At 40.8% G+C, this 15054-nt stretch overlaps 1 protein-coding gene across 1 annotated transcript in view; it reads left to right on the top strand.

Moving 5' to 3' along the window:
- RGS22 (regulator of G protein signaling 22) overlaps positions 1–15054 on the top strand; it is a 92775-nt gene that overhangs the window by 12181 nt on the left and 65540 nt on the right. Inside the window, exons 5-8 of the mRNA XM_066578395.1 lie at positions 3671–3756; positions 6293–6458; positions 9819–9930; positions 12433–13075. Coding sequence (XP_066434492.1) covers positions 3671–3756; positions 6293–6458; positions 9819–9930; positions 12433–13075 — 1007 coding nt within the window. The remainder of the gene's footprint in view (positions 1–3670; positions 3757–6292; positions 6459–9818; positions 9931–12432; positions 13076–15054) is intronic.

A 15054-nucleotide genomic window follows, 5' to 3' on the forward strand; every position in this document is an offset into this window, starting at 1 on the left:
TGCAGCTATAGAGAAAAAAAATAAAGATTTCCAAAAAAAGGGGGTTTTATTGCAAAAAAGTGTAAAAACCTAAAAAAATATAACAACTTTGGTATCGTTGTAACCTTACCGACCCGCAGAAAACATTTTGTGTGTCATGTATGCTGCATGATTAACACTGTAAAAAAAAGAAAAAGAAATCTATGGCAGAATTGATGCGTTTTCTCTCCCTGTTATCATAAAAAAAAAATGTTACCATATAGTCTATGTACCCAAAAGTGGCACCGATAAAAACTACAGCTCGCCACGCAAAAAAACATTCCCTTATACAGCCGCATTGACGGAAAAATAAAAAAGTTATGGCCTTTGAAAAATGGAGATGGAAAAATACCAAAAAATCGCTTGGTCCTCAACGCCAAAATAGGCCATGTCATTAAGGGGTTAAACAGCGGCCATTCAGTAGTGAATGGCTGCTGTGTTATATCAATGAAGAGGGGCGAAGGAGCAAGAAGATATAAATCTCCTACACTGCCCTGCCCCCCTGCTAGCCACTCTGTGAGCAAGACAGCTCTGCTAGGTCCCGTCCAGGAGCACAGAAGCGAGGAAACACAGGGACGAGTGTCGGGCATCGTTTGCCCGAAATTCGTCCCGTGTAAATGGACCTTTAGTGTCCATGCTCATGACTACTCATAAGCGAAGTTTTGAAAAGTTGGATTCAGCCAGTTCACTGAACTTTGGCAAAAGATCCAGTTCGGTCTGAGTTAGTTTGAACCAAACCGGAAGTTCACCAAAACCCCTAAAACTGGTGTTTAACACTGTCTAAGAGCTATAAAAGCCCTGTATAAAAGAGTTATACAGGACTATTTTTTAGCTCTTAGTCTTATACACCAGTCTTCAGGATTAGTGTTCAACGAACCGAACCAGTAGGGTCCTGTTTCGTGTAGAAGTTTGCTAAAAGCTCGGTTCAGGTTCATGCCAAACTGAGCCCTTAGCAAAGTTCAGGGCTCTACTGGTTCAGTTCAATCAAGACTAGTCATGATTCTAAGGCCTTATCACACAATTATATAATTATATTATGGACCTATAATATATCGCCTGTGGAAATCTGTGCAATCTGAGTCCTCATTTTATACAGAGACACACATTTACAGTATTTCTAATGTCTTCATTAAATATAGAATAAAGCTAGCTTGAAGATATGCCAAATATTTTACTGGAACACGCTGTTTGATAGATTTGATGTATCTTGGCATATGTTAGATAATCTACTGTCCTTTACACTACCGTACCTCTTTGGTGGTTTAGTTTAGTCCAGTATTTTTCAGCAACTAAGAAATCTGGCATATTTTATTACTTAACAAAGCCACACCCATATCCTAAGTATACAATCCAACATGGTGAGCATGTTGCAAATTATCATTTTTTTGGTGCACAACTATAGTAAATGCTGCAAATACAAAATGCACCAAAAATCTGATGCAATACAAGTCATAAATGAGGTGCAGCCATGTAAATAAATCTGCCCCAGTGGGTTTTTCTTCTCACGGATTCTGTAGGAAACATGGCCACTTGCAGTAAAATGGCCATAGACATCAGATGAATGGTGCCCAAACCCACCAATTTCAGGCCAAATCTACTGATTTTGGCAAGAACAGCCAACCATCTAATGTCATTCCCCTGATGGCATGTATCTGGGTAAGAAGGGTCAGGCATGTTGTATTTCAGCATTTCAGATTTTTTTTTGTTGTCAAGGGAGATAAGCTGCCATCAGAAGTGTTTAGCAGCGGCTTAATTCCTTCTCCTTGTTGGGAATGCATGTAAACACAGCTGAGCCTAGTGTGCCTGACTGCCTGTATATTTGGTGGAGGTCGAAATCTGTTTAAAGTTCTTTTAGTTCTTTCCTGTCAAATTGCAATTGCTTTTTACCAACCCGAATAGTGCAGCATGCTGTAATATTGTATCCAGCAAAATAAAAAATAGATACCTGATGGAATCCTGATTCATTGTAAATTGCTACAGGAAAAATATGCAAAAACAATAGATCAAAACAAATATATCAAAACGATCAGAACTGATCATGATAGATTATAATAGATGTATTATATCTGTCATTAATCCTGTGATTACAGCATGTGGCGGAGGGTATTTTGGCCTTTAGGCAAGGCACAGTTTAGTCATTTTTAGTACGTTAGCTTAATAGCTCTACCTTTATTATTCACTGGGATATCAATGTGATTTCTGGGGTCAGTTTTTTGTAACCAATGCAGGTTCTGTTTTTAACGTTCTTTTTTACTCTTTTAGATTTTTTAGGCTTATAGTTTGACAAAATAATACAAAATAAAACATGCTTTTATACAATACAGGTAATTTTTTTGGTAATCATATAGTGCTTCCCTAAAGTAGATTTTCTCATATGTATTTGTCATTGTTTGACTTTATTTTGATATATTACTTGTCTGTTTTAGGTTATTTGGGTTAAGGCTAGTATTATGACAATGATTGGCATGGGCAGTTTTTATTGTTAGGGTTATTTTATGTGTAGTGTTTTAGTTGATTTTTTTGCTTTTTTAACTTTTACATTTTTTTCTGACATTGTTTTTTATAGTGCTTTTACATTTTATAATAAAGAACGCTGGCAAAAACAGATGACACAGAGATGTCGAAGCATGTAAACAAAATATCAACAGAATTTTCATTGTATTTTGCTTCGCTACTTCTGAAATCATTGGGAGATACGTGCAAGTGAATTTAAAAGAACAGCACTAGAGATGAGCGAGCATACTCGATAAGGGCAATTACTCGATCGAGCATTGCCCTTAGCGAGTACCTGCCCGCTCGGAAGAAAAGGTTCGGCTGCCGGCGGCGGGCAGGGAGCAGCGGGGAAGAGCGGGGAGGAACGGAGGGGAGATCTCTCTCTCCCTCTCCCCCACCTCGCTACCCCCTGCTCACTGCCGCAACTCACCTCTCACCCGCGCCGGCAGCCGAACCTTCTCTTCCGAGCGGGCAGGACCTCGCTAAGGACAATACTCGCTCGAGTAATTGTCCTTAGTGAGTATGCTCACTCATCTCTAAACAGCACATTGAATCAAAATCCAGACTGTCGTTAGATGGGCTAACAGAAACTAGTAGCCTAGTTAAGGCCATTTTGAAACTAGGCAGTAACAAGGAAAGTGAGGGGTAAAGATGAGAGGAAGGCAGAAATAAAAAAAGATTCATTCTCTTTCAGGTATCTATAGATAGATATATGTGTGTGTGTGTGTATATATATAAGAATAAATCTAGTTAGACCCAGATACAGTCTTCTACTAGCTATATGAGCCTCGCTACCAATAGATTCAGCAATGCTTTTGCATTACATGATGTGTCTGGAAAACAGGGAAGACCAATGGTTGAAAACTGCTTTTGTCCTCTCTCTAGGAGACTGCTGGAACCTGATATTCAACTATTGGATCGGTCAGACAATCAACTTAGACCACAGTATATTTAGAATTGAGGAATTTTAAGGACCTGAACCGATAGCCGTAGACATACAAGCTGTCCTTAAACAGTTTAGCTGTGTGCTGTGTTTAAGGATGTAATGCTGATAGGACTATGTTTGTTCCGAAACATAAAATGCACCAAACATGAATTTAAAAGAAAACTGAAAGTTAAGCAACTATATAAACCTATTATTTAATTTGTTATTTTCAAGTGTTTGAATCGAGAACAAGGAGTTGAATGGATTAAGAAGGAAAGACTTCCAGCATTTCTGATGAGTGACTGCTATTTTGAATACAGGTACGATGAGATTTTTAAAAAATTTACAAAAATCACCATCACTATAATCAAAAACAACTAAAGTAGCAGCAATATTTGAAACATTACTAAAAATGTGCATACACCAATCCGTTATAACATTAGAAGCACTGACAAGTGAAATGAACAACGTTATCTTGTGACGTGGCACCTTTTAAGGGGTGAGATTTATTAGGCTGCAAGTGAACAGTCAGTACTTGAAGTTAATGTGTTGGAAGCAAGGTAACAGCCTTCAATTCTTAAGGGACCTTTCACTTGGGATGGAATATTCTGCGGAATAAGCCCTGCAGCAGAATATTCAGCACCAAAATCCGCACTGCTAACATGCAGATTTTGATGCAGAATTGAAAATAGCTGAATTCTGAATCAAAATCTGCAGCTGGCAATGCGAATTTTGGTGCTGAATTCTGGGACAGCATATTCCACAACGCTGTTGTGGAATATTCCATCCAGTCTGAAAGATCCCTAAGGCCACTCTCACACATGCGTTCAGAAAGTGTCACTCGAAATCACAGTATTTTTACTGCATTTTAGAACACATGTGAAAGCACTTTTTAACGCGGCCCATCATTGTAATGGCTGATGATGTGCGTTAAAAAGCGCTTAAATGCGTGACAATAGAACATATAGCGCTTGGAAATCGCAGTGTTAGAAATGCCGTGTTCGATCGCATGTCTGCGAAGTCTCATTGAAATCAATGGCGGTGTTGTACCACGATAAGGCACGGCGCTCGGACGCCGAGGTAAAAAGTGGCATGTGTGAGAGTGGCCTAACAAATTATGATGACAAGATGACTGTGTCAAAGTATCTTCAAAGACTTTGTTCTGGGTATACATTAGTTATTGCTAACCAAAAGTGGCCCGAGAAAGTTCAACCTGTGAACCCGAAAAAGGTTCATAGGCACCCAAGACTGACTGGCTAGTCTTTGTCCACCAGGCACATCAATCTAGTCTCACAGAAGAGCTATTGTAGCACAAGTGATGAAAAAGTTAATGCAGCCTATGATAGAAAACTGTCAGAACACACAGAGTATCGCAGCTTGTAGACCAGATTTGTGCTTAAAAAACATTGAATCCATAGAGATCCTACGTCACAATGTGGAGGACTTAGAGGTCCTTTCCAAGAAAATACTATTGATAAAAATAACAACGGATGGCACTTAACAATATCTCAGTCCGAGGTCACTATATATCTTGAATCCAATACTTGGTGATGAGGGAGGTCACAACCTTGTAAGGAAAGTTATGTTTTTAGGTCTGATTTTCTTCAATGATCAAAAATAGCATCTGCTGTTTTTTATATTTCAGTGTCTAGAAGCTGTTAATGGATAAACTTTATAACATTCTTCATGGTTAGATACCAAATGTATCCAGGGTTACCAAAAACATCCCATTGTTTTACAGCTATAAAATTTAAATGCAGCCAAGGGAGTAATAAAACGGAGGCAGAGAAAAGTATAGAAGTATCAGTGGTAATGGAAAGCTATGTGCATTAGGCTAAAAGGAAACTTTAAAAAAATGGTAGTTTTATTCTTTACTTAAAATTCATGTTCTGATCTCAGAAGTTCATTAAAAAGGGGCTTTTACTATTGATGACCATCAATAGGTGATTGTTGGGGGTCTGCCGCTCGAGATCCCCGTTGATCAGCTGATCCTCCAGCCTCTTATCCTCCAGCTGATCCTCCAATGGCCTATTACGGTGCATAATACACACTAAAATAGATAATACTGCATATTTTTTCTCTTAATCGGACATTCCGAGAAAAAAATACGCTCGTGTGAACTAAACCATTGAAATCAATGGATTCTATTCATTGTGTATTACGCACGCAAAAATTGCACATGTAATATGCCGTACAAGTTCACTTCTTTGAACGAGCCTTTACTATACAGTCTTGGGGCTTATTTACATGAGCGTATATCGGTCGGGTTTTCATGCCCGGATGATATACGCTTCCATCTAAGCAGTTCTCCTCCTCACCGGCTCTCTACCTCTCTCCTCCAGTCCAGCGTTTGCAATGGGAGGGTGTGAGACAGAGGCGGAGCTAAGCTCTGCTCTATTTCGCCCACTCCATTGCAAACCGTTCGGAGGGGAGGAGAGAGGCGGTGAGTGGGAGGGAACTGCTTAGATGGAAGCGTATATCGTCCGGCCCTGAAAACTCCTGCCGATAACCGCTCGTGTAAATAAGCTCTTACAATTACATTCATCCCTTGGAAGACAACAAGAAGGCTAATGTGGCCCTCATTGAAAATGATTTTGATACCCCTGCTGTAGATAGACGCCACTATGAAGTGCTGCAGTTCTGAAGGACAAAGGAGGTCCAAGTTGCTACTAGTCGGGTGTCTAAGAAAGTGGCCATTCAGTGTATATATTTGTCCTGCAAGTATTTATACACAGATTTTTTAGCATAAAAGTACACAATGGGATTGCCCAGGAAAAGCGCCTTGAAAATATAGTTTTAAGCATACTACTGAAAATCTAATAATTTTTCTTATTCATTTTTCTTGGCTAATTACAGACTTGCTAAATTGCTGTCCCAGGTAAAAGTGAATAATACAGGAGTAAGTTTAGAAATTGATCCACATTACCAGCCCTGGACACTCAAAAGAGCAGTAGCCGCCTCCCCGTCCCCTGACACTGAGAATGAAGAAGTTATGAAGGAGTTCTTTGTTACTCTTGGTCAGGTAAATTAGTTTTGGCTAAATTTATAGATGGATAATTTTTGGCTGCCTATTTAAAGGGTTTGTCCCACAAAAAAATATTGTTTATAGCTAAATTGAGCCCAAAACTATAAATATTTTTTGTATTTACACTAATTTAAAAAAAGCTTATATCCCCAAATATTCCAGGACTGATGTTAGAACAGTGCCACCTGCTGTTTCTATTGTGTCTATCTCAGTCACCAAGGTGGTCGCACATGCTCAGTCTTGCTTCCCTCTTATCTACTGGAGAGACAGATAGAGAAGACTTTAATGTGTTATCTGCCATGCGTCACATTTCAGCAATCTTAAGCACTGATTAATGAGGTATTTTAAGAAGCCTCTAAATACAAATCAATTATAGTTTGGGTCTACGTAATAGGTCTCTGACATATTCTCTGCCTTAGCACACTCTGGTGTGCAGGATGAATGTCTCCTTGTCTTCACTGATAGAGGATTTATCTTGTAGGGTTTCCTGTCTATTTTTGCATTCTTCCCCACGTGTTTCCTTCTTTCAGTACTTTCTGTCATTTATGCTCCCTTTCCATAGACTCCCCTTTTTTAAAGGACAACTCCTTCAAACAACTCCTGTTAACCCAATAGGTGGAGGCTTCAGAGGTGGATTCACCACCTTTGAGTTTTTAATCACATTTCTTGTGAATATGCCATAAATGTCTGTAAGGGATCCCAATAATCAAGAACATTTACTAACTACATAGATATCTGCTTTCAATAGACGCATTTTATTACAAGGGGCACCTGACAATAATTTGATCACAATGTGTACCATTGCTGAGGCTATTATGAATCATCTGTAATCCTTGGGGTCCCTCAAAAAGGAAAGAAGTATTAAGCCTGGTTGAGACACAACGATTATCGCTCAAAAAATCTTTTGAGCGATTTTTGAGACATAATCGTTGCGTGCTTTTTTACAGCGCAAGCGGTTGTGCTCTGAGCAGCATCCTGCTGTCCCCCGCTCGGAGCGCACGGCTGTTATGCAGCTGAGCGCTTCGAGCGGGGGATGCAGAAGCACCTGAGCGCACCCGAGCGCTCCGTGCGGGGGATTACATAGTTCCTACTGAAATCAATGGTCTTCGCATTTAATGGACAGTCATGGGTACTTTTGAAGGAGAGGTGCTCTTGTAGTCACTCTCCGCTGCAGCTAATAAAGTTCTTCTATTAAGTCAGAATTTCCTAATAGTTTATTTGAGAATGGATTTTGTAAACCAGACATCCCACTTCATTATTGTTATGCCAGCACAGCAAGGAAGCAAACTCAAGTGTTGTAGTAACCACAGTAGTACTGAACAGTATATAAAAGGGGTTTTCTGGCAAAAATACTATTGATTACCCATCAGGATAGGTTATTAATAGTTGATCGCCCAAAGCTGCCAGTTGGGACCCTAGATGATCAGCTGATCGGAAGCCAGTTAGAAGCACCAGCCCCTACACAGGAGTCAGAGCAAAAGCTGCTGCTCCAACCCTTGTGTAGTGGGTGGTACTTCTAACTGAAGGCACAGTTGTCATTGAAATAAATGGGAGCTGCACAAGCAATTACAAGTGCCAGCCGCTATACAGGGATTGGAGTAGAAGCTGCTGCTCCGACCCCTGTGTGCTGCGGTGCTGTCAACGGGCGGCCTATTAGCTGGGTCCCAAGCTGCAGACCACAACCAATTAACTATTGATGACCTATTCTGAGAATACATCATCAATATTATTTTTGCCTAGAAAACCCCTTTAATTAACTACATGTTAGCAATGTTTTAGCTTTTAGTGATTTATCATGAAATTATTCTATCTGATAAAACAGGTAGAGTTTTATTAATATAAAGGGCTAGAGTCTAGTACGAGTCCTCAGTATTTCTTAGGATTTTATATAAATTGATATCCCTGCATGATCCATATAAGGCTTGTTACAGTATATTTTAGGTCATCTATGCTGTCTAATTGGCTTTTAGTTCTATTATTTCTTTTTTTATATACCTCACCTCTTCTTATTTTCTGAATTCCTGATCATACTTTCTTTGTGGAGCCAGACAGTTGACTTCATGTTTCTTTATCTAGTTTGATCTCCTAATAGAAGAGAATTTTTGGCTGCCTATTTAAAGGCATTGTCCCTCAAAATAGTTTTTAGTTAAATTCAGCCCATAATTATAAATATTTTTTGTATTTACACTTATTAAAAAAGTGTTTCTAACCCCAGTTATTTCAGGACTAATGTTAGAATAGCACCACCTAATTGCTTAAAGGTGGTCACACATGCTCCATCAGAGGGCTCTTTACCACAAATGTATATCGGTCTGCCGTTTTCACAGTCGCCCGATATACGCTGTGATCTGATGCATTGGATTCCAATGCATCAGATCACATGGCCATATTCCCGCATTGTAAAAGCGCCTGGGCGGCCAATATAGCGGCGGGCGTTTTTACGTCAGGCCCAAAAGTTAGTCCTGAAACTATCTTTTGGGCCGGAATACGTCAGCCACTGAATGGGCTCCTATGGGAGCCAATGACAGCGTCCGGATTAGGGAGGTGGGAGGGAGCTTAGCAGTGTGAGTGCTAAACTCCCTCCCTCTTCTCTTTTCCCCTTCAGCTGATGCCAATGGGAGGGGGCAGGACGGGGGCGAAGCTAAGCTCCCGCCCCCTTCCTGCCCCTTGTCCGCAGCCAGCAAAGGGAGGAGGCAGGATGGGGCGGCGCTTAGCCCCACCCCCATCCCACTCCCTCCCATTGGAATCAGCTGGAGGGGAGGAGAGAAGAGGTAAGCCGGCAAGAGGGAGGGAAGGCTCAGCGGCATGGCAGCCTCGACGCATATCTAACATTTGTGCGCCCCTTCACAAGCTTTTACGCCCCTGATTTTAGCGTATATCAGCCGGCTGTGAAAATAGCGGCCAATATACGCTCGTGGGAATGAAGGTTTATACATGTGACACTCTCTATGCTCCACTAGGTATGTGGGTATGTAGAGGTATCTCTGGTGTGGTCAGCGGCAAGCTGAAGTTGCTACATCGTCAGAAGACAAGATGACCAAGTGATAAAAGAGTGAGAGCGTTTTACTGCAGAGAAACAAGACTGACTAGGTGAGACCAGCCAAGAGCAATTACTGAGGAGGAATGGATACAGAATGGCTCTTCAACAGAAACAGCAGGTGGCGCTATTCTAACATTAGTTCTGGAATATTTGTGGGATTTTAGGTATTTTTAATAAGTGTAAATAGAAAAAAATGTTTATAATTATGGTCAGAATTTAACAAAAAAATTTTTTTTCGTGAAACAACCCCTTTCATTACTTCATTCCATAAGCATATGTTGCTAATTCTTTCATAGATCTATATATGTATTTTACAGGCTTCCTTTACACAGACAAAGGAATGGTTTACAATGGCAAAACAAAGTACAGTTCTCAATAACACAAGTTCAGTGTCTGGAAGCATTGCCTGGGGTGATTATCATAACCAAGGTAAATAACAACATTCATCGTAGATCGTTGCATACTTAGGGCAAAGTCAGATGAGCGTTTTTTTGCACGCATCTATGTGCGCTAACAAAATGCGTCTGATAGAATCATTGGTTCCCTATGTAGTGTTCACATATCCGTCTCTTACAGGTGCAAACTACTCACACCTGCAAAAGATAGGACATTCGTGCCCCGGGAAGGTCCGTGCTGCGCATAAAATATCCCCGCGGGGAGTCCCCTCATCACTGAAGACTGTGACAATCACGCCCGTAGTAATTTTCGGGAAAGGGCTTGAAATATACGCTCTTTTCTGAAAATCATTCCTAGCTGCTGAAAAAAATAAATCAATATATACATTACCTTCTGCCACTGTCGTGGCTCCGGCGCGTCTTCTCGCTTGGTCCCCGGTACTGCTCTGAAGCACTTTCTGCTAGCTGGGGATTTGAAAATCTCCACCACCAGAAAGTGTTGGGTCTGATTAGCTGAGCACTCAGCCAATCACAGACAGCGCTCAGCCATTCATTGAATGTCAGCTGAGCACTGCCTGTGATTGGTCACAGCGCTCAGCCAATCAGAGGCAATGCTCAGCCATTCATTGAATTCAATGAGCCTGGCTGCTGTGCTATGTTCTATAAATTGTAACAGTACTGCAGAATCTCCTCTCTAGCCATCTGTAACACATAATGAGAGACATAACATCATCATGTAGGAAAATATACAGCAGTACTGAGCAGTGGAGATGTGAATAAACAGCAACAGATAACTCACCATTAGCTGTAGCAGCAGTCTGTGAGTGTCTCTCCCGCCTACCCTCTCTCATGTGCTCTCATAGATCCCCCTCTCCTCCATTCCCTGTGTGCCGTCCTGCCAATCAGACTGAAGTAACACACTTGACAGTAGGCAGGTAACAGCAAGTTAGAAGAAATGGAGATCTCTAGTGGTCAGCACTTTATAGGGATTTTCAACCACAAAAACATCATTTTCGGTAAAGTAAATTGCAATTTTGCTAGTTATCATACTGTCTATCATATTAGTTGTTTGAAAAATTAGTGACCATTTAACCCTTTAAAACTCCATGACGTAGTTATGTCATGGAGGTTTAGGGTTTGTATGGAGAGGAATCGGGGGTCAATCCCACTCCACATAATGTAGGTGCTGGCTGTTTTCTTACAGATGACACTTGCCCGCAACAGCTCCAACCAGTACTCCTGCTGATCACAGCTGTTAACCCTTTAAATGCCGCTGACAATTCTGACAGCAGCATTTATGTGCCCCAATAGGAGTGATGAGATCGTGGGGTGCTGTTTATTTGTCATGGCAGCCGAGGGCCTTCTAAAAGCCCCCGACGCTGCCATTTTAGTATGTGGCATGGCTTGATAGATTGTCTGTCAGATCGCAGTATGATATAATACTATGGTATTACATCATACTGCAGGAGCAAATAAACCACCTCAAGTTCATGTCCTTTATGGGGACTAAAAAAAGTACAAATCAGTTTTAAAACATTAATTATTACAAAAAATAAAACTTAATAAAAGTAAAAAAAAACCTTTTCCAATATTTATAATAAAAAAATCTAAATAAAAAAAACATATTTGGTATTGCTGCGTCCATAAAAGTCTGATCTATCAAACTCACTCATTATTTTCCCCGCACTGTGAATGTCGGCAGAAAATAAAATGCAAAACATCAGAATTGCGCTTTTTTGGGTCACCCCGTCTGCAAGAAAAAATGTAACAAAAAATTATTAAAAAGTCATATATACTCCAAAATGGTATCAATCAAAACTGCAGGGCATCCCGCAAAAAAAATTAGCCCTCGCACAATTATGTTGACGGAGATAGTGGCAGAAAATAATTGTATTTTTTTCAAAAGATGTTTTATTTTTTAAAAGTAGTGCAACAAAAAAAACTAAAGTATATAAATTTTTACTATCAAGGGCTTATTCACACGTTTGTATATTGGCCAGGTTTTCACGCTGGACGATATACGGTGTCCCTTTTTGCAGCAGGAGGAGGCGGGCCGGGAGCAGTGCACTGAGCTCCCGCCCCTTCTCCGCCCTTTGCGGAGTGGGGGTGGGACGGGGTGGAACTTAGCTCACATCCCACCCTCCCATTGCAAACAGTGGCGAGGCCCGGAGAGGGGGCGGGAGCTCAGTGCACTGCTCCCAGCCAGGCCCGCCTCCTCCACTTGCAGAAAGGGACACTGTATATCAGCCGGGCATGAAAACCCAGCTGATATATGGACGTGTGAATAAGCCCTAAAGTATATAAATGTCATTTTTGCTGCAGTGTGAACAGTGTAGAAACAAGACACCCACTCCCAACCCAGTATGGTGGTATTGCACTTTTTTTCACTCCACTTAGAATTTTTTTTAAGTTTTACAATACATTATATGGTACATTAAATAGTACCATTGAAAAAACAAGCCCTCATACAACTGATAGACAAATAAGAGTTCTGCTTTAGGGTTAGTTGGTAATTATCATTACCTTTCTTTTACAGAAGTCCTTCAGACTGTTTCATGTCACCAAAAACCAAGTCTTTTCCACACAAATAAACATATGATGCCTGCTAAATTTCAGAGGGACAGGAAGCTAATGCAGGATACCTGGGAGGAGGATGAATATTCTGTATCTATTGCACCTTCCCCAACTCCAAGTCCAATAAGAATATATGTTGAGCAAAAACAAGATCAGAAGCCAGAAGATACCCTTCCTCAAAATATCCAAAACACTCAAGTGCCCGTCTTTCCAACAATGGACGACTTCACTGTTTTTTACGTGGATCAAGTTATGAAGTCCGCAGTTTCCAAGTTGAATGGTAGCATTATGAAGAAAAGTGTAGACCAGGTGGATATTTTTGACTTATCTCAGGTGACAATCCAAAGAAGTAGTAGCGCAGGGACGCCTTCTACCTCCTCTGAAGATTCCGTCAAAGAAGAACTTGATATCTATGAATCAGACAGCGATGAAGGGGACATTCTGGATGTGTCCCATAATAAGCAGAAATACTCCTATATTCGTTGCCGAAAAGAATTTGAAAAATTTAAATCCTTTATTAGGGGAACTTCAGGGGAAAAGCTTTTTTTGCTGTGGATGGACATTGAAAGGCTGAAAACTATGAATGACACGCAGAGAAAACATAGGTGAGTCTAAATGAGATTCCATATAAGTGGAAAATGGTAGCATTTTTTGTCATCACGAAAGATTCCATTGAATTCATAAAAATACAGTAAAAGATGCCAAAAAATTATCTGTTACCTCGTAATTCAGCCTTAACACAAGTCCTGTGGAGTAGGATGTGGGTCCCGTGTGGTGTGATAGATCAGGGGGTCTATGCTGTGCTATTAGTGATAAAGCAATGTAGGCGGATATTATTATGTCTATTGACCTACATTATTCGAATGTGCCAGATGAACACTGCACTGAAGTCACCGCACGCTGGCACTCACTTTCATACATTGGCATCTGTGTGCAATGGTAACAGATCCGTGGACATTATATAGGCAAATACATGTAAGTTACATCATGCTACCAGATATTCTTTTCCTCTGAAACCCAATGAAATGGATAATCCTATGCATGCATCTGTGTACTGTTTGTAAGCATGCAAGTATGGCATCAAATAGTGCAGAAGATGTCTGGTAATCTGGCATCACATCAGTCCCCGAGGTGTTGAAATATCAGAAATTTACTGTAAAAAGAAAAACTGTGTGTTCACATTGGCACATCTTCTAGTACATCATTTAACTGAGATTCCGACTGATAGCTGTAGTGAGATATTTTGCTCCTTCTACTTCTATTAGGCTGGTTTTATACACATAGCTTTAGAGTGTTTTTTGTGTTGGTTGTTGAAATTTTTTATTTTTTTAAAATGCTGTGGCAAGATGTTACTTTACAGTCTAAAGCATATTATTGAATACTCTATGTACACAGTGTTTTTGCTTTTAGCATTTTTACACATAGCCTTCTATAAAAGAACGTGAAAATTACAAGAAAAATGCATGTGAAAAAATACAAAACAGCACCAAAACGGCTTGTAAAGAAATGCTTGGAAAAAGAAAATTAAGGTCTTATTCACACAACCGTATATTAAGTAGTTATTTAGGTGCGCCCCAAAATCGGGCAATAATCGCGACCATCTGAAGCATTGGATTCCAGCGTATTCATTCAGATTAGTGATTTTTGGCCACGTAAAAAAAAATACTGCTGCATCCAAAGATAGGTCTTCTCCTATCTTTTGCCGAGATACACTGGAAACTCCCATAGACTCCTATGGGAGCTGAAAAAAGGGAGCAGGAGGGAGTTAAGCTGCGTCCAACGCTGGGGAAAGAAGACAGTTGGCTCTGTTTAAGCATTTAGCAGTCATTCCGAGGATTTCTGCCGATTGAGGGATTTCCGCGCTGCAGCGTATTTTTTTTTTTTACGATAATACACTACCTAACCCTTTCCAATACAATTTGTATTCTGGTTTTCTTAGGGGGCTTACTCTTTTTCTGCTGTTATACAATGGCACTACATGCTGGCAAAACCCAGTACTGCATGAGGTGACACGTTGGATAGGCTCCGACAGCGGAGAGGCAGGCAATCTACTGTAAGAGAACCCCGACAGATGTCTTTCAACACCGGAGCTGTACAGCCCTAAATCATAATGTCTATAGACGTCAGACAGTGGATTGGAAGGGTTAAAATCGGGACTTGATCACAGCTATTCTTCATTCATGTGATTTTTCAGCACTAGAGATGAGCGAACATGCTAGTTTTGAGCAATTACTCGATCGAGCATCGCTTTTTCCGAGTAACTGCCTAATCGGGTGAAAAGATTCAGGGGGCGCCAGCGGTCAGCAGGGGGTTGCGGGTGGGAGTGGGAGGGGGGAGAGAGAGAGGGACCTCCCCCCTGCTACCCCCCACTCCACCCCGCCGCCCCCCGGCGCTCCCCGAATCTTTTCGCCCAAGTAGGCAGTTACTCGAAAAAGCAATGCTCGATCGAGTAATTGTCTTAAACAAGCATGTTCGCTCATCTCTATTCAGCACGTATAGCCGAACATAAAAATACATATAGTCGTGTGAAAAAGCCCTAAAGTGGGTAGCATCATGTCCCCTTCACTTGAGTAATCAATGGGCG

The sequence above is a fragment of the Eleutherodactylus coqui genome, chromosome 9 (assembly GCF_035609145.1).
Source record: "Eleutherodactylus coqui strain aEleCoq1 chromosome 9, aEleCoq1.hap1, whole genome shotgun sequence".
NCBI classification, from domain to species: domain Eukaryota; kingdom Metazoa; phylum Chordata; class Amphibia; order Anura; family Eleutherodactylidae; genus Eleutherodactylus; species Eleutherodactylus coqui.